Here is a 26136-nt window from a genome sequence, read left to right as displayed (position 1 = left end):
TAGTCCCTACATTAATCATTCATCTGCACTACCACTCCAAGATGTATACGTTTCTCAATCCTTGTCTTCCTCTCCACTCCGGAAGAGTTTCACTCCTGTCCTCCCTGGAGGTAGTACTTATACCCATTCCTCCTGGACCCTTCATCAGGCCAAAGATATCCACTAATGACTTGCAGGTGGAGGTGAGAGGATATCTACTGGTATATGTATCTACTAGTGTTCAGTTGCTCACAAAGAGAAGGAGTGTCTCTTTTTCTTAACTATCAAGAACAGACAGCTTATGAACTGCGATCCTAAGTTAGAATTCAGAGAGTTTACCATTAAGGTTAAGTTCCTCAGTTTCCACAGTTTTATGTGGGGTTCTTTGCCTTTTGTTTGTTTGTTTGTTTTTAACTTTAGTGTTATGTTTCCCAGTGTTATAAGTTAAACAGTTTCTAATTGTAGGAATAAACCTACCAACTATTTGTGTTCTTGTCAGTATGTAAATATGCTTTTAGAGGTTGAAATATCAACCTACAGACCTACTTTTGGAGCTCAAATTATTTGGAGTTGATGAACTTCCTAAAATAGTTTGAAAACCACAATATTAAATGCCAAAAACAGTTTATTTTTATGATAAATGAAGTTTTTAGAGAAAAAAAGATTTCGTATACTTTGACATCAACATTCTTAATCTCATTGCAATTACAGATACAGGTTTTATTTTGCTACTTTTCTTTTTAAAAGCTTTGGCCACAGTAGAAGATTTCCAGATTCGTCCACATACTCTATACGTACATTCTTATAAAGCTCCTACTTTTTGTGATTATTGTGGTGAGATGCTCTGGGGATTGGTACGTCAAGGACTGAAATGTGAAGGTATGTGTTCTAAGTTTTTGTATCATTTGAAATAGGATTTTGCATTTGCATTTTCTCATCATTAATGAAGGAATAAGATCATTGGTTGCTGAGTAGGTGATAACCAGAGCTTAGAATTGGACAGATCTAGTTGTTCTGAATTAGAGTTGCTGGGGGTAGGAGTCAGATGCACATTTCTGAGTCCTCTAAGTACTCTAAGGTGGAGAGTCAATGAAGATTTTCTGTATCTTCTGTAAAATATTTACAGAATATTTTAAGTTTTATTGGCTAATAGTCTCTGTCGCAACTACTCAACTGCTCTTGTGCCATGAAAGCTATATAAACAAGCTATAAAATAAATTACGAGTACTGAAATTCAGATTTCATATTACTTTTACAAGTCATGGGAGGAGTTTGGTAAACAGTGCACAGTTTGCTGAAGTGCTTTGAACTAGTTGTTTTCAAACTTTACCATGTGTCAGAATCACCTCGAGGACTTGTTAAAATATACTTTGCTGGGACCCATCCCCAGATTTTCTGATTCAGTTTGGGGTGGAGCCTAATAATTTGCATTGAGTTTTTTGGCTCCCATTTAGCTTGTCATCCAAGTTCGTAATTAGGATTACTGTTGCTGCCAGAGAAAATAAATAAAAGAAGCATCAATTTTTTATGTAACATGCTTATTATATATTAAAGTTTTTTAATCTATATTTTTACTTTTAAAATATATTTAGGCTGTGGATTAAATTATCACAAACGATGTGCTTTCAAGATTCCAAATAACTGTAGTGGAGTAAGAAAGAGACGTTTATCAAATGTATCTCTGCCAGGACCTGGCCTCTCATTTCCAAGACTCCTACAGACTGATTATGTACCCCTTCCCACAGAAGAGGTATGTATTTTAAGGCAACAAAAAGGCATTTTACTACTTATTCATTGTATTTCTACAGTATATATGATATCATCCTAGAACATAAGTTATGTACTAAAGACTACTCACATTGGTACACTTAAGAAGCTTAAAATGTATTACTGGAGACAGAGTTTACTAGTGGTAATGAATTGCATTTTGTATACTTTGGGATCACATTATCACTTGGACCACTGCATTAGCCTCCTAACCGGTATTCGACTTCTGGTTCCCATACTTCACTTCATCTTACACACTACAGTCAGATCGTCTTATTTCACTATAGCTTAATACATAGCTCTATCTCGCTCTCCACTAGGAATCCTTTATATATTCTATGTTTCCAACAGCCCGTTCTTCTCCCCCCCTCCCCGCCCCAGCAATCTGTTTTATTCAACATTCCCCAAGCACACCATTATTCCCTCTACCTTTGCTCTTATTGTGTCCCTTCTATATGCTGTTTCCAGATTTGGCTCAACAGCTAACTTTCCTGGATTTTCCCTTTACCTAGAAGTTATTTTATTTGCTGAATGGCAAACCACTTCTCAAACATCTCTAATGGTGTGTATAGCATTCTACCTTAATATCATAATGTCCTCCAGAAATTTATGATCTGTTTAGACAGTGCTCATGTCTTTGTGTGCCCTACCATGCCCAGCACAATACCTTGTACTAAGTAGGTGTTCAGTGATGAATGAAGGAGTGAGTGAACCCATTGCCCCTACAATATTCCAATGAGATATCTTAGTAGTTCTTTACATAATGAGACAGTAGAGACTCAATAGTGATAACTTGACTCAAGTCACAGAGCAAATTGGTAAGCAATATTAGAATTAAACCCAGATATTATTTTTAAATCGGTGATTTTTTCCCTAATATATTGTACCTCTAAAGAGTAGAACAGTAGATCAGGGAAGAAAGAAATAACTCCTTTGTTCATTTGCTAGTCCTTAAAATGATCTTCGACCATAGATTGCAATCTCATCATTTAGTTGCTTCTGTAACCCCTTTGGTTTTCCATAAATTAATGGCAAATTCAAGCCTTTGGGCTATTGTCTTGATATCGTAGCCACAATATTTTGTTATACTGAGGCATCAGAATAAAAGCTTCTGAAGTTCTTTCACAAGAATCCCGTATTTCCATGTTGTTTGTTTAGCCTTAATGTAAGATGTTTAATTTAGAAAAAAAAAAAAAAGAGTGCCATTGTATAAGGAACTGAGAGCAAAGAGTTATTATAAACATATGCAAGAGCTTGGGGAAAGACTGGTAATTGAAAAGTTAGTGCATTTTATAGATGAATTGCACAGGAAACTTAGTTAGGAATGGGGTCCCTGGGATAGATACGTTGTAAGAGTTCTACCAATGATGCTGGGTTGCCAGTTACCCCAGAGGAGTGATACTAGTTTAGGAAATAGCAGGACAGAACAGATAATAAGGTGTCAAGTTTTAAGTCATTAGTTTACATTTTATCCTGAAGATTAAAATTCTTTAGAGAAGTAGAAGAAGTAGAGTGACATGTTTGAATTGGTTAAATTGTGCAGAGTATTTCAGAACAAGGAGAAATTGTAGAGTGGAACATACCTCAGAAAGGTTGTTTTTATCAGTCCAATTAGGCAGTCTCAAAAGGGAAAAAGGCATAGTAAGAGAAGGGCTCATGGAGGAAAATCAGAGGGAAGGGAGAGTGGGAAAAGAGGACACTCTAAAGGAATAGAGGAGACAGCAATGAGGAAATGAGTGCAACTTTGAAAATGAACCAGAGTTAGAGAAGAACTAACTACAAATGGCCACACGGTGAGAGCCTCCTAAGTTTTTCGTGCCAAGCTTCATGCTGGATGCTTTACTTGTCTTTTCTCATGTAATCCTCACCACAGTCCTGGAAGGTATGACAGTTGTTATCCTGATTTCATAGATAAGGAATGAGGAAGAAAAGTTTCTGAGTAGTCAAGATAATTAACCTTTTTTTCCTTGTGACCACTGACAACTGAGATAAGCTTGAAAAAAGGCCAGTTGGGAGAAACTTCTGAATCTGACTCTGAGGTTGTCATCATTTATATGTAAGAAGACAATTTCTGTTATAGGTTTAAAGTCAGTCTGAAGGGAAGCAAGTAAAGAGAGGGAGGAGCACAAGAAGATAGGCTGTTCACTGAATTTGGTTACAATGGGACCACTGAGGCAGGGGAGACCAGAATTGAATGATGGCTCTTTGGAGATGAGAGAAAGAGGAATGTTCCTAGCAGTACATTTGGGCAAATGCCTGAGGGGCCAGGACAGGACAGAATCAAGGTAAAAAGAAACTGTTGGGCTAAGTGTGTGCATAAAAGTGGAGGTGTTTTTTTCACTGAATAATATTCCAAAGTCAAATATGTGTAATTAGGGAATTGCCCCCTTAAATGCTTTTATTGCCTTTATTATTACATTTAATTGAGTTGGCAACATTGTTAGAAAGTTTTTTGAGCAAATGTTCACTTCAAATATTAGCTGAAACTCATACTGTGAAAATAATTGGATTACTTTTAGAGAACTTCTGGCTACACATTAATAAATAAAAATTTAAGTAGTAGTTTGTAAAGAGGGGCCATTAGAGCAAGGCAGGAGAACTTTCACTCAACTCTATCAGTGTTCCATTTTCACCAAATGCTCTAGGTGATTTTTTCAAAGAACCTTATTTTGGTGCTATAGTTGCTTAACTTCTTTTATCTATAATGATGGTTACCATGTGAGTTTTACTTTCAGGAACATTATATCACAGATGAAAAAGTAGGAAAATAAGCCCTGAATTGTTTATTTGAATGTTACTAAGCTAAGGGAATTATCATTGGAACTGAAAGAGGAATATACTCTTTGAATCAAAGAAATAAAACAATTATACTGAAATTCAATTTTCTTTTCCCCATTTCTGTGAAGAGCATAAAAGAGAATTGGGGTTCAAAAAATAAAATCAGGAAAAAAAGGAGAAATAATAAAGATGTGGAAGAGGAAACTGCAGTACTGATGTTTCCCATGATTTCAATGTTGCTTCTTCCCCTGTGTGTTCTCAAGTGCACATTTTACCAGTATCCTCCTTCTCCAGATTCTGGTTCAGTCTTCCATACCTTTCTTGCCTTCCTCACTCCACAGAGTGATAAGCCACAATCACTGATAAGATTGTGTATGCCTAGGTGTGTTTAGATGGGGAAAAGATTAAGAATCACTGGACTTCCATGTAGAAGACATAGGGCCAAGTCTTGATTTTGATACTAGCACTTAGTAATATGCATCCTTTTGAGCCTATTTTTTCATATTTAAAATAAATTACTACACAAGTAGGTGTAGTAATTAGGTGGCTGCTCCAACCACAGTCCCCTGCGTAGTTCCTAGCACACATGCTTTTTGTATCATGTTCCTGATATCCAATCCCAGGAGAACCTGACAAAAGACAGTCAGTCGCTAGCTGGACATTGGCATATGAAGAGATCTGTTATGAAAGGTTTTCCTTTTAGGGGTATCCTATATATTTGATGACTTGGCAAATCAGTCTTATTCTGTCTTGTATGTTTTAAACATAAAAGAGACAAACCAAAAGTGGTAGAAGCAGGAGCAAGAGAAGCAGAGTGTTGAGAATAGAGAGCCAGGGATGCACAAAAGCCTACATCTGTTTCTGGTTCTCGTTGGATTCTGTATTAGCTTTGCAGGATCACTGTGGCGTACCTTTTGCTGAAAGTGCTCTGTACCAGGCTGCCTGGCAGGTGGGTCAGCCAGACTATAGCGAGAGATCTTGGGAAGCTGAAGCAAGCAAGTTTGGTTTGGGTTTAAACATTCTTTATGTACTTTTCTTAAACTGCTTCATAATTTGCTTTAGAACATTTGTGGAGACACATTAGTGAAAAACCATCCATCAGAAACTGTATTTGTGTTTTTTTTTATAATGTTCTCCTCCATTTGTATGCCCTTTTCTTTTTTTTCCTTTCCGTCTTCCTGCTTTCTTCCAAAAAGCCTTTTTTTGCTTCTCCCTTCATTCTTTCATATACTTTCTGTTCCTTGGTTTCTTCTGGCTTCTTTTGCTTTTATTGGTTGAACATCTCAATGTAGAATGATTCAACTTCCCTGGGCTACAGATATTACTAGTTATGGAAGGCTTATGAAAGATCTCAGGATCTCAGTTCTGACACTGAAGATGCAAGCAGCTACAGCAAAATCTGCATCATCCAGATGGGAGTTGGTATTCTGTGCTTGAGAACATAGACTATATTCATTTTTGTTTCTGTGATATAAAGTGTAGGGTCTGGTCTATAATATAATCAGTAAAGGTTGAATGAATGTGATGGGCCATATTAAACTGGCCTATAATTTAATTTGATCATTTCCTTTGTATATGTAGAAAAGATCATAGTTATAAGTATCTAGTTATCCTTCAGGTTACGCAAAAATTTTTAATCAATAACTTTAATTTTCCTTTTTGTTCATCTGGGGCGAAAAGCCCAAATAACTAGAAAGTACTTAAATCAAGGAACCTCCTAAAGCATAAGTACTGGGGGTAAAGTTGTCTTAATTTGTATCTGCCATTTTTTATATCATCATCATTAGACTTCAGTCTTTAACACATATTTTAGTATTTATAAAAATAACTTTGCAAAACCAGGACATGTTTTAAAATATTTTCAGACATCATGTTCAGTAATTCAACATGAACAATAATAACACTTTCTGAATTTATTTTTCTTGTGATTAATTTCTTGGTAACGTTTTTCAAGGGATCCAAATATGTCACAAATTCATTTTAAGACTTTTATTTGTAAAATGCTATATGTGCCTGACAAATAATAGTTCATCAGTGGATATACATATTGGTTTTTTTAGGTATATTTTTTATTGGAGTTTGATTTGCCAACATAGAGTATAACACCCAGTGCTCATCCCATCCAGTGCCCCCCTCAGTGCCTGTCACCCAGTCACCTCATCCCCCCGCCCACCTCCCCTTCCCCTACCCCTTGTTCGTTTCCCAGTTAGGAATCTCTCATGTTCTGTCACCCTCTCCGATTTTTCCCACTCATTTTGTCTCCTTTCCCCTATAATCCCTTTCACTATTTTTTATATTCCTCATATGAGTGAAACCATATTATGATTGTCCTTCTCCGATTGACTTACTTCACTCAGCATAATACCCTCTAGTTTCATCCACGTTGAAGCGAATGGTGGGTATTCATTGTTTCTAATGGCTGAGTAATATTCCATTGTATATACAGACCACATCTTCTTTATCCATTCATCTTTTGATGGACACCAAGGTTCCTTCCACAGTTTGGCTATTGTGGACATTGCTGCTATATAAACATTGCGGTGCAGGTGTCTCGGCTTTTCACTGCTTCTGTATCTTTGGGGTAAATCCCCAGCAGTGCTGGGTCGTAGGGCAGCTCTATTTTTAACTCTTTGAGGAACCTCCACACAGTTTTCCAGAGTGAATGTACCAGTTCACATTCCCACCAACAGTGCAAGAGGGTTCCCCTTTCTCCACATCCTCTCCAAAATTTGGTGTTTCCTGTCACCATTCTCATTGGTGTGAGGTGGTATCTCATTGTGTTTTTGATTTGTATTTCCCTGATGGCAAGTGATGAGCATTTTCTCCTGTGCTTGTTGGCCACGTGTATGTCTTCCTCTGAAATTTCTGTTCATGTCTTTTGCCCATTTCATGATTGGATTGTTTGTTTCTTTGCTGTTGAGTTTAATAAGTTCTTTATAGATCTTGGATACTAACCTTTTGTCTGATATGTCATTTGCATATATCTTTTCCCATTCTGTAGGTTGTCTTTTAGTTTTGTTGACTGTTTCTTTTGATGTGCAGAAGCTTTTTATCTTTTATCTTGATTAAGTCCCAATTGTTCATTTTTGCTTTTGTTTCCCTTGCCTTCGTAGATGTATCTTGCACGAAGTTCCTGTGGTCAAGTTCAAAAAGGGTGTTGCCTGTGTTCTCCTCTAGGATGTTGGTGGATTCTTGTCTGATATTTAGATCTTTCATCCGTTTTGAGTTTATCTTTGTGTGTGGTGAAAGAGGGTGGTCTAGTTTCATTCTTCTGCATGTGGATGTCCAGTTTTCCCAGCACCATTTATTGAAGAGAGTGTCTTTTTTCCAGTGGATAGTCTTTCCTCCTTTGTCGAATGTTACTTGACCATAGAGTTGAGGGCCCATATCTGGGTTCTGTATTCTCTTCCATTGGTCTGTGTGTCTGTTGTGTCACTGTTGTGCCAGTACTACTGTCTTGATGACCACAGCTTTGTAGTACAACTTGAATTCCGGCATTGTGATGCCCCCGGCTCTGGTTTTCTTTTTCAGTATTCTCCTGGTATTCGGGGTCTTTTCCGATTCCAAACAAATCTTAAGATTATTTGTTCCAACTCTCTGAAGAAAGTCCATGGTATTTTGATAGGGATTTCATTGAACGTGTAAATTGCCCTGGGTAGCATAGACATTTTCACATATTAATTCTTCCAATCCATGAGTATGGAATATTTTTCCATCTCTTTGTGTCTTCCTCAATTTCTTTCAGAAGTGTTCTGTAGTTTTTAGGGTATAGATCCTTTACCTCTTTGGTTAGGTTTATGCCTAGGTATCTTATGCTTTTGGGTGCAATTCTTTTTTTTTTTTATTTTTTTTTTAAATTTTTATTTATTTATGATAGTCACAGAGAGAGAGAGAGAGAGAGAGCGAGAGAGGCAGAGACACAGGCAGAGGGAGAAGCAGACTCCATGCACTGGGAGCCCGACGTGGGATTCGATCCCGGGTCTCCAGGATTGCGCCCTGGGCCAAAGGCAGGCGCTAAACCGCTGCGCCACCCAGGGTTCCCTTTTGGGTGCAATTCTAAGTGGGATTGACTCCTTAATTTCTCTTTCTTTAGTCTCATTGTTAGTGTATAGAAATGCCACAGATTTTTGGGCATTGATTTTGTATCCTGCCACACTGCTGAATTGCTTTAGGAGTTCTGGTAATTTTGGGGTGGAGTCTTTTGGGTTTTCTACGTACAGTATCCTGTCATCTGAGAAGAGGAAGACTTTGACTTCTTCATGGGCCATGTGAATGCCTTTTATTTCTTTTTGTTGTCTGATTGCTGAGGCTAGGACTTCTAGTACTATGTTGAATAGCAGTGGTGAGAGTGGACATCCCTGTCGTGTTCCTGATCTTAGGGTAAAGGCTCTCAGTTTTTCCCCACTAAGAATGATATTTGCTGTGGTCTTTTGGTAGATGGCTTTTAAGATGCTGAGGAACGTTTCCTCTATCCCTACACTCTGAAGAGTTTTGATCAGGAATGGATGCTGTATTTTGTCAAATGTTTTCTCTGCATCTATTGAGAGGATCATATTGTGAAGATGAAAAAAAATTTTTAGCATAAATAATAGCAAAATATCTGTACTATTCACATTCAAGTGTTGGTAAGTTAAGCTCCCAGAGGAAATTGCTGAGATGTACATTTTTAGATATTTGGCTTCAGTGTTCAAAATAAATGACTTGTGGTTAAGTCTTGCTCTTAATACTTTATTTTTAATATTAACTTATGAAAATTACTTCTGTTTTAGTCACATGTTCACCAAGAACCAAGTAAGAGAATTCCTTCTTGGAGTGGTCGCCCAATCTGGATGGAAAAGATGGTAATGTGCAGAGTAAAAGTTCCACACACATTTGCTGTTCATTCTTACACCCGTCCCACAATATGTCAGTACTGCAAGCGGTTACTGAAAGGTCTCTTTCGCCAAGGAATGCAGTGTAAAGGTAAGATTGGATGTTTTTTTCTTTTCTTTTTTTTCTTTCTTTTTTACATTTTATTTATTTATTCATGAGAGACATGGAGTGGCAGAGATATAGGCAGAAGGAGGAGCAGACTCCATGCAGGGAGCCCGATGTGGGACTTGATCCCAGGACCGCAGGATCATGCCCTGAGCCAAAGGCATATGCTCAACCGCTGAGACACCCAGGCATCCCAAGATTGGATGTTTTTCTTAAGTACAATTCATATGTTAGCAAATTTGGTTCAAAATATTTGTATTTCAGAAGTGTTAGGCAAAGAAATTGGTTCCCTAGTTGTTAACTTAAAAAAGATAATACATACAAATATGCATGTACATACTTATTTATTAACAACTGTTCTTTGCAGAATGTGTACTATGTACCAACAATTACGCTGTAGGAAAGTTAGAATGTAAAGAGAAAAACTAGAATTTGGATTTATAAGGTATGGTTGCTTAACATGAACCAATATAGTATGGTTAGTAAGCAGATATTTCAGTTAAGTCTTTCTGATTCAAACCCAGATGCTACCCAAAATATAAAATAATATTTTCCTCTTTCCATTAAATATTCATACACACAAACATATTACAGAAGTTTTGTTGTTTTCTTTTTTAAGATTGTATTTATTTGAGAGACAGGGCATGAGCAGGGGAGACAAGGCAGAGGGAAAGGGAGAAGCAGACTCAACTTGCTACTGAGCAGGGAGCTCGATGTGAGGCTCAGTCCCAAGACCCTGGATCATGACCTGAGCCGAAGGCAGACGCTTAACCTGCTGAGCCACCCAGGCACCCTGAGTTTTATTGTTTTTGTTTTTAATTCTGTAGCTAGGAGAGCTATAGTAAAACTGTTACTCCAGAGAAGAATTGTACTAAAGTAGGAAGAATATAGTAGAAGCCCCTGGAATTGTGATAGGGATTATCCATATTTGGATATGAAACAGTATTGTATACTAATATTCTAGAAACACCTCTTAATGAACCAGGTTTTTAATAGAATAGAATATTTTTCCTTTGGTTGTGTAATGATTTTATGCATTTTAAGATGATTTTATCTTTTTGTCTCATATCTTCTTCACAACCATGTTGTACTGAAGACGAAAGTAGAGTTTAAAATGTCTTAGTAATTACTGAGCCAGTGTGCTGTATAAATAGCCTGTCTATAATCCTGTGTACTTATTTTTTATGTGATTATTTTAACAATTCTTAATATCCTACTTTTTACAAGTAGATGTAGTTGAGGAATTGAATTACCTATTTTTATCTAAATAAAACATTAGAGCTGAGGTCTTTGCAACTATAAATACAGAACCAAATAATTGTACGTAAATTTAACTTACGTATATAGAAAACTTCTCTTGCCCATATATGGCAACATAGGAGAACATCAAATAGAGAATGAGTTGTGCCTTTGTTGCCAGGTATTTAATAACTATCAGGCAGGCATAATTAAATGTTGACATTTTATTTCAGCAGCTTACTTTTGAATATGAATTAATATATAAATTAATACTTTAAAATATCAACACTAAAGTGTATTGGCAAGCAGCCACTAAGGAATGTTTTGGGAAAGAACATTAATAACAGATGTGTAAATTCTAGCCAATAAGATAATCTTAGTAAAGGTTATAAATAGTGCTGCTCTGTTGAACAGAACAGAAATATTCTAAAATGATATGCAGAGCAGTACGACATCTTATAGAGGACCTAAAATAAATATGTGGATTAATGAATTTTGAAATAAAGTCAGTTCTGCCACTGGGTTATTGGTTTAATTTCTTAGAACTCTAAAAGAATAATGTTTGTGTTTATATTGGTTCAGAAAGTAGCTTATATTGGTTCAGAAATACATTTTTATAGCTAAGCTATTTTAATTATTAGTCAAAAACAATCACTTATTTTAGTGTTTACTCTATTTTTATAATATGAATTAAGATACTTAAAAAGGAGTATTTGGGTGGCTCAATTGCTTCAGTGTTTGCCTTCAGCCTCAGGTCATGATCTTAGGGGTCCTGGGATCAATCCCCACATTGGGCTCCCTGCTCAGCAAGGAGTCTCCCTCTCCCTCCACCCCACCTCTTGTATGTTTTCTCTTAAATAAAATCTTAAAAAAAAAAGTAAAAGTCATTTTCATTCACCTTGTCAAGCTAAAAACGAAAAAAATAATATAGTTAAAACATTTAGGGATCCCTGGGTGGCGCAGCGGTTTGGCGCCCGCCTTTGGCCCAGGGCGCGATTCTGGAGACCCGGGATTGAATCCCACATCGGGCTCCCAGTGCATGGAGCCTGCTTCTCCCTCTGCCTATGTCTCTGCCTCTCTCTCTCTCTCTCTCTCTCTCTCTCTCTCTGTGACTATCATAAATAAATAAAAATTTAAAAAAAAAAAATTTAAACTGAATCATTTGAGGAAAACAAAGTTCCAAAGAGCAGTATTCATTCATTCACCTGTTTATTTTCTTCTGTGAAAATTAAAACTCAAGGCAGCTTGAAAGCATATATAAAATACAAGAAAACATAAACAAGTCAATAAAAACATGAGAAGGCAGGAGGGCACTTGATGTAAGCAGCACTGGGTATTATATGCAACTGACAAAATGCAACTGACAAATCATTAAATTCTACTCTTGAAACTAATCCACTATATGTTAACTAACTTGAATTTAAATAAAATCTTAAAAAAGGGAACAAAACCATTGGTAGGAGTACAGAGAAATAAAAATGCCTGCCATTTGAACATACTTGCTCAGGCAGGCCACAATCTGGCTGTACATTTTCAAAGGGAAAACAAATCTTGTTATTGTCACAATTTGTAAAACCTCATGAGAATAAGAAGTACACCAATTATTTAAGATATATGGGATATATTAATAGTAATATTATATATCAATTTTTCTAGGGCATTTCACTTACAAAGACAAGTTTTGTCACCCTCCAATTTTTTTTAAATTTTTTTTTTTTTAAGATTTATTTATTCATTCATGATAGACATAGAGAGAGGCGCAGAGACACAGGCAGAGGGAGAAGCAGGCTCCACGCCGGGAGCCCGACATGGGACTCGATCCCGGGACTCCAGGATCGCGCCAAACCGCTGAGCCACCCAGGGATCCCCAAATTTTTAATCATGAGACTTTTTCTTATAATGACCTTTACCTTATGCCATTGGTATGATACCCAGAATTTTCTTGAATTATAAGGATTACAAAATCATTCTGAGTCAGGACTTGAAATCATTTTTATCCAAATATTGCTGGTAGATGTATTTCTAAGATGGAAGGTAGTAGTAGACGGTAGTTACAGGAGTGGGTCTCAATTTTGGTGTCACCTAAAAAATACTTACTAAAATACACTCCCAGAGCTGCTGATATAATAGGTTTGGGGTGGGGCAGAAGAGTTTGCATTTCTAACAAGGTCTTAATAATACTGATGCTGCTGGTCTAGGAACCACAGTTTGAGAACCACTGATTTACACAGTAGTATTGAACACGTTGCACCTGACACTCATCTGCAACGCTGTCAACTCTGATGTTCTTGCAGGCTAAAGAAAACTGTGCATAAAGGTGGGAAATCTTGTGCATGAGCAGCTTAGTCCTTCCTTATAAGGCTGTATGGGAAAGCCCTTGCTAATTCCTAATTGAAGCTTGTAGAGTCTCAGTCTCTTCCGCATATGCACCAGGCCCTAATAATTAGGGACTGAAAGTAAGTGCTTGACATATGTTGGAAAAGTAGTCAGCCTGAGAAACTCTTAAAGGGAATGTGGAAAGATGAATGTGAGGCTAAGGGAAGGAAACATGGAGCTCTCAGCAACATTTTGACAATGTGTCTATCAAACGAATAGTTTTAGCTTCATTATAGAGATAAAGAAACTGACCATTGGTAGAAATGGGGAAGATGGTGGCAGAGTAGGAGGAATCCAGGTTCATTCATCCCAAGAATACAATTAGATAGCTATCAAAGCATCCTAAATATCCCAGAAATCTACTTGAAGACGGACAGAACAAACTCCACAATTACGTGTAGAGAGAGGCCACAATAAAGAAGGTAGGAAGTGCAGGACATTGTTTACAGGAGAAATGGGTCCTGGCTGCTGCAGAGGGGAGGGAGCCATGGTCATAGAGAAGGGCAAGAGAAGAGCACTCAGGGGAATGCACAGGAGAATGTTTCCCCATCCACTGGCTTGGAAAGCAAGGTGGGCTAAATTTTGTGAGTTCTTGTAGGCAGAGGGACTTCATGTCCAAAGTTTTAAGTGTCAGTGGACTGGGCTCCAAGAGTCTAGAGGCATCAAAGAATCTAGAGGCATCGAGTCTGCTCTTGGAGAAAAGGGCAGGCAAACAACCCCAGGGACAGTGTGGAAACAATGATTTGAGGAGTGCCTGGGGCACACAGTGGGGAGATTATTTCCTGTTCTCAGGTCAGTCAGAGAAAGACAAATACCATATGATTTTATGCAAGTGGAATTTAAGAAAAAAAACCAGCAAAGGGGACAAAAAAGAGAAACTAAGAAACAGACTCTTAACTAAGAACAAACTGATGGTTACTAGAGGTAGGTGGGGGGATGGGTGAAATAGGTAATGGGGATTAAGGAGTACACTTTGAGCACCAGGGTTATATGGAAGTGTTGAATCACTATGTTGCACACTTGAAACTCACATTACACTATGTTAACTAGTTGGAATTTAAATTAAAACTTAAAAGAAAATAAGAAACTGAGCCCTGAGGAGTTAAATACCTATTAAGAGGTGGCATCAGAATTTGAAACAAGACCTTTATTCCCAAACCTGAGTTCTGAGTAAAGGCAAACTTTAAAAAGTCTCTAACCGTATCTGATACTGCCTGACTTTTTTCGTAAATTAATAAACCAAATACTTTATTTCAGATTGTAAATTCAACTGCCATAAACGCTGTGCATCAAAAGTACCAAGGGACTGCCTTGGAGAGGTTACTTTCAATGGAGGTAAAATTCTTTATCTTAATTTCCATAAAGGATTAGAAAAGGTCACAATTCTTTGTGTATTATCTTTGTATAAGGTTATATTTGCATATTTTATTTTGTCTGTTTCTTAACTTTGACTTTTTAAGACTTAATAAACAAAATGCAGACATCAATAATGGTACACTTTTATTAGTCATTATGCCTTCCCCTTTTTCCTTTAACCAGTTACTACTCTGTAGTCTAATATTGCCAGTGGTGCTGCATATTCTCTTCCATCTTAGACATAAAAAGACTTATTTTAACACCCTGCTATAGTCCCTAAAGGTTTTCGTTGTTCTAGTACTTACTGCCCCTGTGTGCCAGGCACTGTTCTTCACTCTTTACATATATTAACATTCATTTATTTATTTCTAAAGATTTTATTTATTTATTCACGAGAGACACAGAGGCACAGGGAGGAGAAGCAAGCTCCATGCAAAGAGCCCGACATGGGACTCATCCCGGAACTCCGGATCACACCCCAAATCAAAGGCAGAGGCTCTACCGCTGAGTCACCCAGGAGTCCGGATATATTGACATTTAAACTAAGAACACCCCTTTGAGTTTAAGTACTTAAAGAAGAGTGAACTTGGGCACAAAGACATTAGATAACTTGCTCAAGAAATGTAGCCAGAAACTTACAGAGTTGGGATTTGAACCCATGTAGTTGGCTTCTGAGTCCATAGTCTTTAGAACACATTGTACTGCCTCACTGTCTCTCTCCCTTAGTCATTCCCTAGACATTTTCCCGTGGGTGCTGTTGTTTTTTTCCCTCTTTTCGAGATTATATTAATTTGAAGTGATTACCTTTTTGGAAGGAAGGAGTAATGATTCTAAGCATAATTTTTCTTTAATATTTACAAGACTGGTAAAAATTGGATGTAATAGTTCTATAGGAGGAAAAGCATAAGGAATGGAAATTAAATTTCTTAAAACTTTTTTCCTTTAATGGCTTGTATTTTATGGTTGCTATTTAACACCACTGACAACGTGATTGGTTTTTTCATTTGGGTTACTTTGAACTAATGCAGTTTTTCTTTAGACCAAAGTCTAAAGATTTCTCTAGATTTATGGTTCATATCTTTTTGTACTTTTCTACTGTTTGATAAATGGTTATCAAATACTCTTTATATTGATTTTAAGGTACATTTGTATACTGAGCTTGACAAATCTTTCAAATGTTGACTGGTTACTTAGGGTTTTTTCCCCTGTAAATTACCTATTTACATGTTTTGTCCATTTTTCTGTTTGCTTATTTGTTATTGATTTGCAGGGAGTTTTGTTCATAATTCTACCTAATAATTCTTTGTTAGTTATACTTGACAAACACCTTCTCTCAGTTATGCTTATCATTTTTTAGAGTAGCTTTATTGAGATAATTTGCATACTTAACACATTTAGTTTATTCACTAAGTTAGGTAGCTGTCATTATAGTCCAGTGGTGGGACATTTTCATCACCCTGAAAAGAGAACTGCATACACTCTCGTAGTCACTCCTCACTTTTCCACACTAGCCCCTGGCAACTGCCAATCAACTTTCTATCTCTATGGGTCTGTCCATTCTAGGCATTTCATATAAATGAAGTCATATAATATGTAGTCTTTTGGGACTGGTATCTCACATAGCTTCATGTTTTCAGGGTTCATCCATGTTAAACATGTATCAATACTACCTTTTGCTTTGTGGATGAGTAACATTCCTCTGCTTGAATATACCACATTTTATTTTCTAGTCAATGGACATTTGAGTTGTATCCACTTTGGGGCTATTATGAATAACACTATGAACATTTGAGTACAGTTTCTGTGGACATATATTTTCCTTTTGCTTGGGCAGGTATCTAGTTGTGTAATTGTTGAGTCATATGGTAACTCTGTATTTAACCTACAGAGAACTGCTAAATGTTTTCATTTTGTCCAGCAATGTGTGAGGATTCTGATTTCTCTGCATGCTCCTCAGCACTTGTTATTGTCTATCATTTTGACTGTTGCCATCCTAGTGAGTATGAGGTGATACCTCATTGTGGTTTTGATTTGCATTTTGCTAATGGCTAATTGACATGCACTTCTTTTCACATATCTGTTTGGTCATTTTTACATTTGCTTTGGGGAATATCTTATTCCTATCCTTTGCCCATTTAACTGTTTATATCAGTTTGTTATTGAATCATAAGAGTTCTTTAAATATTTGCAATACAAGTCCCTTATTTGATATATGTAAATACTTTCCCCTTCTTTTGGGCTTTTTGCTTTCTTGAGGTATCATTTGCAGCACAAAAAATTTTAAGTCCAATTTATTTTTTCTTTTGTCACTTAGGTTTTTGGTGTTAAGGTTACAAAGATTTATTCCTATGTTTTCTTCTAAGAGTTTTATAAAATTAGCTCTTATATTTAGACCCGTGATCTACCTTAATTTTCTATTTGGTTTAAGAAAGAGGTCCAGTTTCACCTTTTTTGCACGTAGGTATCAGTTGAAATAGCACCAGTTTTTGAGTAGACTATTTATTCTTTTCCCAACGAATTGCCTTGGACCTTTGTGGAAAACCAGTTAACCCAACATACTATAGTGGTGGCTAATTTTTTACTTTGCTTTTAGTATCTTTTGTCATGGAAATTTAAATTCTAATTAATCAAATTACTTTTCTTCCTTATGGTATATGGATTTTGTATCTTCCTCAAATACTGCTTTATCCTAAGTCATAAAGATATTTTCCTAGATTTTCATTGAGAGTTTTAAAGCTTTTTTCCCCCCACATTTAATATATTTTTTTCTATCTAGATGTATTGATCTCCCATTAATAGAAAACTTTGAATTCATTTAAAACTTTGCCAGAACCTTCCAGTCTGGGAGCAGATACAGATATACCTATGGATATCGACAGCAGTGATATGAACAGTGATGGTAGTCGGGGATTGGATGACACAGAAGAACCATCTCCTCCAGAAGACAAAATGTTCTTCTTGGATCCATCTGATCTTGATGTGGAAAGAGATGAGGAAGCCGTGAAAACAATCAGGTAGTGCATGTATATGTCCCACAATCTGCTTCCCAAATCAGGGTCAGTCCAAGGCGCTCCCTTAAGAAAGAGTCTCTTTACATGGAACCTAAATGTAATTTAAAATTTAATTAAATTGTTGCTAATTCTGTTACATGTACCACAGTATTTCTGAAATAAATTATATCACTCCTGCCATCCACTCAGGATGGGAAGGTGTGAGAATCCTTGTTTTCTTGAAGAAAAAAACGCTTTATATAAGTGTAGCCTAGATGATATCCCACTGTGGAGCAGGCACCACAAGGTGTCAGAATTGAACTATCCGTTAAAGCAACCAGTTTTTTCATGCAGGCAGATTATTGATGTCAGAAACACCAGGACTAATGTATACCTGCAGACGTTGCACACAGATGATGGTGATGAATTTAGGAGCAGTTTTCATATACCACAGTTTATTAGACTATTAGCACTTTGTAAAAATGCTTTTGGCTTATAAAACTTTTAAATATCCTCTTATGTTTATAGGAATTCAGTTTTTCTGTATATACAGCTTTATAGGATATACTACTTTGTGAAAAAATTTTAATATTTTGGCAGGTTTTGGTTTTCATTGGCAACCAGGAGGTATTTAGAAAAAATGGATCATTTACCAGTCTCACGTGGCTGAGTGATCATTTATTCATTTTTGCTTATCATTAGATTACAGCTATTAACTATCATTATCATTTTCTTTTTTCACTAAGATTTAATTTCCCTATTTGGCAGAGACAGCACAAGCGGGCAGGAGTGGGGCAGAGGGAGAGGGAGAATCAGGCTCCCTGCTAAGCAGGGGAGCCTGATGTGAGGCTTGATTCTAGGACCCTGCAACCATGACCTGAGCTGAAGGCAGACACTTAGCCAACAGACCCCTCAGGCACCCCTATCATTATTCTGAACTAAAACTTAATATTTACTCGGTTTAGAGACTATCAGGAGAACTTCGGTAGCTTCCTAATCATGAATACTTTATAATTTAAAAGAAAATATTTAACTGAGACTGAAACTGAAAAACTATATGTTTTTCACACATAGCCCTCAAATTGTTCTTTTCCTCCAGCTGCGTTATTCCTGACCCATGTTTCAGTATTACCTGATTTAACTCAGTACGTTATTTTTTTTTTTTTTAAGATTTTATTTATTTGTTCATAAGAGACTTAGGCAGAGGCAGAGGGAGAAGCAGGTTTCCTGCAGGGAGCCAGATGTGGGACTCGATCCTAGGACCCAGGGATCACGCCCTGAGCTAAAGGCAGATGCTCAACCACTGAGCTGCCCAAGTGTCCCTATTTTTTAAATTTTCTTAATTGTTATCTGTAAATCCTTTTCCTTTCAGCATCTTCTACTAGAAATACTTTTTGCTAACATGAATAATGGAATTGACATTTGAAAAGCAGTTTACTTTTTACCTTGTTGTGAATTCACTAATTAATCATGCTGCCTAGGGCAAAAGAAACTTTCTCAACAGAAGTCCCAAATGAGACCCTCTACCAGGCTTCAGATCTTCTAATTAGGGAGAATTCATTCTGCTCTGTGCATTGTTCTGTGTTATCACCCTTCACAAAATATTGATGACAAATAATGAGAACTTGCAGTATTATCTTAGTCTTTTATAAATCAATTGTGTATCATCATAATGGGGTTAATTTATTTTCTTAAGCTATTTCTCTTAGATATTTTGAAAAATTTTAGGTCAATTGTCTTAAAAAGGGCTGATGAGTTTATAGTATTTATATGATTTTTAAAAATTTAAATTATCAATATCTTATCATAAATTCTAAATGTTTTTTAGTCCATCAACAAGCAGTAATATTCCGCTAATGAGGGTTGTACAGTCCATCAAGCACACAAAGAGGAAGAGCAGCACGATGGTGAAGGAAGGGTGGATGGTCCATTACAGCAGCAGGGACACCCTGGTCAGTAATCTCAGACATTGTAATATGGTAGTGAAATTTTGTTATGTGCTTTACTTTATGCATTTTTAAAATCAAAGTAAGAATGAAATAAATATTAAGACATTATAGTACACTGGAACTATAGGTAAGTTTGTAAAGAGTTTTCAAAAGGCAGAACTTTGAAATATTTTTACAAACTAGTAGAGCAGTAGAGATTCAGAAAGTGTCTGAGGATACAATACCAAATATCAAATCCATTAAAGAAATAATTGATAAGATGGACTTCATTACAATTAAAAGCTTCTCCTCAGCAAATGACAGTGTCAAGAGAATAAGACAAACACAGATTAGGAGAAGATCTTTGTGAAAGAGACATTGATGGAAGACTGTTCTCCAGAATACACAAAGAACTCTTAAAACTCACTAGTAAGAAAACAAACAACCCAATTAAAAGGTGAGTCAAAGACCTTAACACATACCTCCCCAGAGAAGATATACAGATGGCAAATTAGCATATGAAAAGATGTTCTATATCATATATCAGGGAAGTGCAATTTAAAACAACAGTACAATATCACTACAGACTGGAGTGGCCAAAATCTGGAACATTGACAACACCAAAGGCTGGCAAGGATGTAGAGCAACACATACTTTCATTCATTGCTGGTAGGAATGCAAAATGGTATGGACGCTTTTAAAGACAGTTTGACGGCTACTTACAAAACTGAACATACTCTTATCATATGATGTAGCAGTTGCACTCCTTGGTTTTTACCCAAAGGATATAAAAACTTATGTTCGCACAAAACCTGAATATGGATGTTACAGTAGCTTTATTCATAATTGCCAGAACTTGGAAGCAACAGGATGTCCTTCAGTAAGTGAATTGGCAAATAAACTGTGGTACATCCTTCCTGACAATGGAATATTATTTAGTACTAAACAGCAGTGAGCTATGAAAAGACAGGAAGGAATCATAAATGCATATTACTAAGACAAGAAGCCAATGTAAAAAGGCTACACACTGTATAATTCCAACTATGTGACATCTGGAAAAAGCAAAACTATGGAGACAGTGAAAAAGATCAAGGATAGGGGGCAGGTAGAGATGAATAGGCAGAAAGAACACAATTTTTAAGGCAAGGAAAAACTCTAAAGTCCCTTAATGATGGAAACTTGTCATCATACATTTGTCCAAACCCATAAAATGTAGGATACCAAGAGTAACCCATAATGTAAACTCTGGACTTTGTGATTATGATGTATCAATATAGGTTCATCAGTTGTAACAAGTGTACCACTCTGAATGAGGATGTAGATAATGGGGAGGCTATGCATATGTGGGGAGCAGGGGGTATATGAGAAGTCTCTGTACCTTCCCTTTAATTATGCTCTGACCAAAAATGGCTAAAGTCTTCATTAAAAAAAAATAATTTAGACATGTGAAAAAAAAACCACATGTCAAAAAACAAAAGCAAAGACACATGACAAACTGGAAAAGTATTCTAAAGTCATAATCTAGACAGGGAATAATTTCATTATATGTGAAGGCTGACAACAAATTGGTCAGAAAAAGGCCACAACACAAAGAATGGGGAAAGAATATCAACAGAGTTCGCAGGCAAGGAAATGCAAATGACTCTTAAACATTAGAGTTTTTTTTTCGTTTTTTAATAAAAAGTACAGTTTAAAACTTCACTGAATTGTCAGCTCTTATTTATCAGTGTAGCCAAGATCAAAAAGTTTAGTAACATAACTACATTAGTGAAGGTTTGAGTAAATAGGTATTCATGTTGCTGATGAAACTATAAATTGAGTCAAATCTTATGTAGAGTGATTGACACTGTCAAGGAAAATTTACATGTGTATGTCATTTGACCTAGCGAGCCAGAGGAAATGTAGCCTGTAGGTAAATTACCTATCTGCACATGTGTACCACATAGGTATTTGTGTGTGCATGCATAAAATTCTTTAAAAGTATTCCCAGAAACCTACTATCCTTGGATGGGAGTGGGATGTTAGCAGTGATGGCAATATACTTGTCACTCTATCCTTCCTATGTTTGCAGAATTTTGACTCTCATGAATTTTAAACCTATTCAGAAATACAAACTTATGAATAGGAATGAAAGAAAAAGGAAGATGCAGATACTTTGAAGGAATCATTTTTATACCTGAGTATTATGCCCTTTATTTTATAGAGAAAGAGGCATTACTGGAGACTGGACAGCAAATGTCTAACATTATTTCAAAATGAATCTGGATCAAAGTACTATAAGGTAAAGATTCCACATTTTAAAAAATACATACATTGAAATATTCTGTATTTTCCAAATATATTCAAGTAATGTTGATTATTGGAGTATACCTATTATGACTGCCTAATATCATTTATAGAAGTCATTGTTAAGTTTCTTGTTGAAATAAGTGTCCCACACTCCTCCATATCCCCCAACCCCCCAGCCCTGCTACACAAGGTGGTTTGTCGTGTGTTCCTTTGGTTTTGGCTTGCTTCTCAGGTTGTTCCTGATTTCCTTTTGGATGCTATGATTTAGATTGGGAAGTTTAGTAAGTCCCATTATCATAGCCTGTGCGAAGAGGCCAGGAAGTATTTGGTGTTCTCCACCACTCCATTTTATCTTAGGCCCCGATTCCCAAAAGCTGCTGCTGCTTTGTATAGTCTTATTTGTACAAGACTTTGTATAGTCGTCTTTGCTTGGCTTGCTCCACACTTTGCCATGTCACAGACCAACACCAAAAAAAATTGTAGAGTGTAGCAGTTGTATCCCTAAGAGAGAGTATAGAAACTCATGACTTGCTTTGAACTGGTTGGGTTCTTTTAAATATGTTTTTTTGTGTGTGTGTTAGGAAGTAAGCTACATGTAAATAATTGTTACAGCTATGGGCAGAACTAGAATAGAATACTTGAACAATCTATACTAACATTCTTTTTTCGCTCTTATTTTTGCTTTGTTCTCTGAGGGCTGTATCTTGCAGATAGCTGCTAGTAGACGAGTAATTGTTGAGTTGATTTAATGATGATTGGAAAGTGACAGATGTTGGATATAGTGGCAGTCACCCTTCATGGTCCTCCCCTTCCTTGCATTCTAATGACCTGCTGAAGGCCTGAATCACTGCCTTAGTTATAATCTCCTTGCTCTGCCTTTGGCATTGCTGGGCATACAAATCATTCAAGGCAGATATTATCGTAAGATTTAACTATGTGTTCTATGTACCACATACTTGTGTTCATCTTAATGCAAACATTAGAAACACATATCTCTGATTGTTTAGTGTATTTGAAAATAAAAACAAAGATGTATTCATATTTTTTAATGCTTAATTTTTTACTTCAGGAAATTCCACTTTCAGAAATTCTTCGCATATCTTCGCCACAAGATTTCACAAACATTTCACAAGGCAGCAACCCACACTGTTTTGAAATCATCACTGATACTATGGTATACTTTGTTGGGGAGAACAATGGGGACAGCTCCCACAATCCTGTTCTTGCTGCCACTGGAGTTGGAGTTGATGTAGCACAGAGCTGGGAAAAAGCAATTCGCCAAGCTCTCATGCCTGTTACCCCTCAAGCAAGTGTTTGCACTTCTCCGGGGCAAGGGAAAGATCACAGTAAGCAATAAGCTTGTTGATGGCTTTTTTACCCCCTCTGGTTGTTAAGCATTTTGTGGGTGTGGTTGTATGTGTGCATTTCTTTTTTTTTTGTTTTTTTTTTTTGTATGTCTGTATTTCTAATGCTCATTTTAAGCTTCGTCTTTAGTAACCAGTATTGTTAGTTAATTCCTTTATACGTTAGTTATAATGTATATATACAATCCCCAGAGCTTGGTTCCAGAGTCAGTCTCCCTACATTTAGATCCTGGCTCTGCCAACACATATGTGATCTTAGGCAAAACTCTACTTCTCTGTAATAGTACATACCTTACGGGGCTGTCAGCATTTAAGGAAAGAGAACCAGTAAAGAATAAAACAGTGTTCGGTATCCATGAACTCTCATTGGATTAAGCAAACTACTAGTATTTTGCTTCATGGTAAGATACACAGGTGATGAAGTATTACAGTTCACATCATACTTGTGAAATCTCTGAAGTCAGAAATGCTGTTTTTCTCTTTTTTAAAATATTCATTTGAGAAAGAGAGAGTGCAAGCAGGAGGAGAGGCAGAGAAAAAGGGAGAAGCAGACTCCCCATTGAGCCCAATGTGGGACCCAATCCCACGACTGAGATCATGACCTGAGCTGAAGGCAGATGCTTAACCATCTGAGCCACCTAGGCTTCCCTTCTTTTAACTGTATTAAAACATTCAGAAATACTAAAAAATTATTGAAACATGTTCTTTGCACTAACAAAATTTATAAAATAAAACCTAAATTTGGGCAGCCCCGGTGGCTCAGCGGTTTAGCGCCGCCTTTGGCCCAGGGCATGATCCTGGAGTCCGGGGATCGGATCCCACGTCGGGCTCCCTGCATGGAGTCTGCTTCTCCCTCTGCATCTCTCTCTCTCTCTCTGTGTCTCGTGAATAAATATATAAAATCTTAAAAAAAATAAAATAAAAACCTAAATTTGATAAAGAATCAAATGAAAGCCATAATATGTCACTTTTAACGCCATTGATGTTAGGTTATTTATGGAGAAACATTCATTAGACAAATATATTTAAATTGAAATAGATATCATTTCCTAAATGTACTTTATTTCAGTTCAGCTGTATTATTTCATATACCTATTCTTGGCATTATGCTAGGTTCTAAGCTAGAATACAAAAGAAATACAGAAATTAAAGGAGATAGGACTACAAACATAAGTGTTGAATAGTAGCATAAAGCAGTAGAGCGCAGAAATGAATAATGCCTTACTTGGGGGATGCAGATATGGATAGCAGGAGTAAGCAGAAACTGTGGCAGAAGAACCTGATTTGGACCTTGACCTTGGATCTCAAGTAGGTTAAGATAGGATAAATTAAAAGAGAAGGGTGGGGGAAGTAGTGAATCTTGTTAAAGAGAGTTGTGATCAAAGGGATGAATGTAATGACTGTGAACACGTTTGGTGTTTAATATTGACTCTTAGAGGATGAATTAGATAGGTATTTATAGTGCTTTTTGTTTTGGTGAATTTTAGACAGAACTTTGATATCCTAATTAAGGCCATGGACCTTTTCCCCCAGAAAATAAAACAGGTACATAACACAAATTTTATGTATGTATCACTGGATATAGGAACTTTCTCTCTTGAGTTTAGTCTCTAAAACGAGAATTGCAGAAGGGTTAAGAGTGAGGATACTAGAGAATGAAAGCACAGTTGCTGCTTACTGGCTAATGTGATCTTGGTCTCTGCAGTCTCTAATCTAAAGTGGGAATAATAATAAATGCCTATAATGCACTGAGCACAGTTCCTGACACATTAATAATATTATTACTTGGCTGTTGGCTGCTGCTGCTTTTTCTCAGGGAGAGTTCTGGGAAGCAATAGAAAGTAAAAATAGATGGAGCTAGACAGCGGAGTCCTTTGAAACAAAATCATTTTTGCCTTACACTAGGAAACTGGAATGACTGAAAAGCAGAACTTTTGAGGCTTTAATATCATTGATGCTGTGCCTTTTTTGTCTGTTCATTAATATTTAATATTTGAATTATTTAAAATATTTTCAGATTGACTTCATATCTTTATTTTTTTTTTTAAGAATTTTTAACTATTCATGAGAGACACAGAGAGAGAGAGAGAGAGGCAGGGACACAGGCAGAGAGAGAAGCAGGCTCCATGCAGGAAGCCTGATGTGGGACTCGATCCCGGGTCTCCAGGATCAGGCCTTGGGCTGAAGGCGGTGCTAAATTGCTGAGCCACCCGGGCTGCCCAACTTCATAGTTTTAAATGCAGTTTTTGACAGTCATGTTACTTATATTTGACATATGCTTATATATTCTTGTTTTAAATTTTTATATTTTGGATCATAAAGGAAATTTCACATCTTGTCTCTGAGTTGTCTCCGAGATTCTAGATGTTTGAGACCTTGTCTCTTACTCACTTCACCTGTGTCAGTTATACTTCCTTTGCTTACCAAAGTAATACAGACATTTAAACTTCACAGTAATATGGAATATAAAACGAGAAAGTCCTTCTAGTACCCTTGTAACACACTCCCTTGTTGCTGTTCCTGTATCTCCCCCCTCAGAAAAGCATTATTAACCATTTGGTGTATATTTCTTGGTTTAGGGAGAAGGGAAGTTGATTCTCTCTGTACTGTATTGTTATAGTTTTACAAAAAATGTGGTCATACTTCATTCTTTTTGCAACTTGCTTTTATGCACTATTTAATTAATATGTATCAGATATAGTTCAATATCAGTATATAGACTTAACTGATTTTTACTTTTTTTTATTAAGTAATGCATGCTTTTTATGTTTTAGAAAATGCAGGCAGCATAGAAGTGTATAAAGACTAAATAAAGTCTTTGTTCCCCAACCCTATGCTCTCTCACTCACCAGAAGTATCATAGTTTCTTTGTTTGTAATTCAAATGCTGCTGCCTTACAACTTGCCTTTCTGACTTAATATGCCATGGATAGCTTTCCAACTCAGTTATGTACAGCTCTACACCATTGAGTGTTTAGATAGTATTTCTTTGTGTGGATGTATCATATTTTATTTAACCACTTTCTTGTTGATGGGTTAGTATTGTGTGTGTGGATAATTTTTTTTAAAGAACATAATTATATTAACTGTATGT

The 26136-nt window shown here is 36.6% G+C and overlaps 1 protein-coding gene across 1 annotated transcript in view; it reads left to right on the top strand.

Moving 5' to 3' along the window:
• The window catches only part of PRKD3 (protein kinase D3), an 88464-nt gene that overhangs the window by 42090 nt on the left and 20238 nt on the right, over positions 1 to 26136 (top strand). Inside the window, exons 4-11 of the mRNA XM_038561275.1 lie at positions 727 to 858; positions 1572 to 1729; positions 9294 to 9486; positions 14374 to 14451; positions 17303 to 17486; positions 19291 to 19414; positions 21594 to 21671; positions 22749 to 23025. Coding sequence (XP_038417203.1) covers positions 727 to 858; positions 1572 to 1729; positions 9294 to 9486; positions 14374 to 14451; positions 17303 to 17486; positions 19291 to 19414; positions 21594 to 21671; positions 22749 to 23025 — 1224 coding nt within the window. The remainder of the gene's footprint in view (positions 1 to 726; positions 859 to 1571; positions 1730 to 9293; positions 9487 to 14373; positions 14452 to 17302; positions 17487 to 19290; positions 19415 to 21593; positions 21672 to 22748; positions 23026 to 26136) is intronic.

Source organism: Canis lupus, chromosome 17 (genome assembly GCF_011100685.1).
Source record: "Canis lupus familiaris isolate Mischka breed German Shepherd chromosome 17, alternate assembly UU_Cfam_GSD_1.0, whole genome shotgun sequence".
NCBI classification, from domain to species: domain Eukaryota; kingdom Metazoa; phylum Chordata; class Mammalia; order Carnivora; family Canidae; genus Canis; species Canis lupus.
Note: the sequence above shows the minus strand (reverse complement) of the source record. Positions and strands in the feature narration are given on the sequence as shown.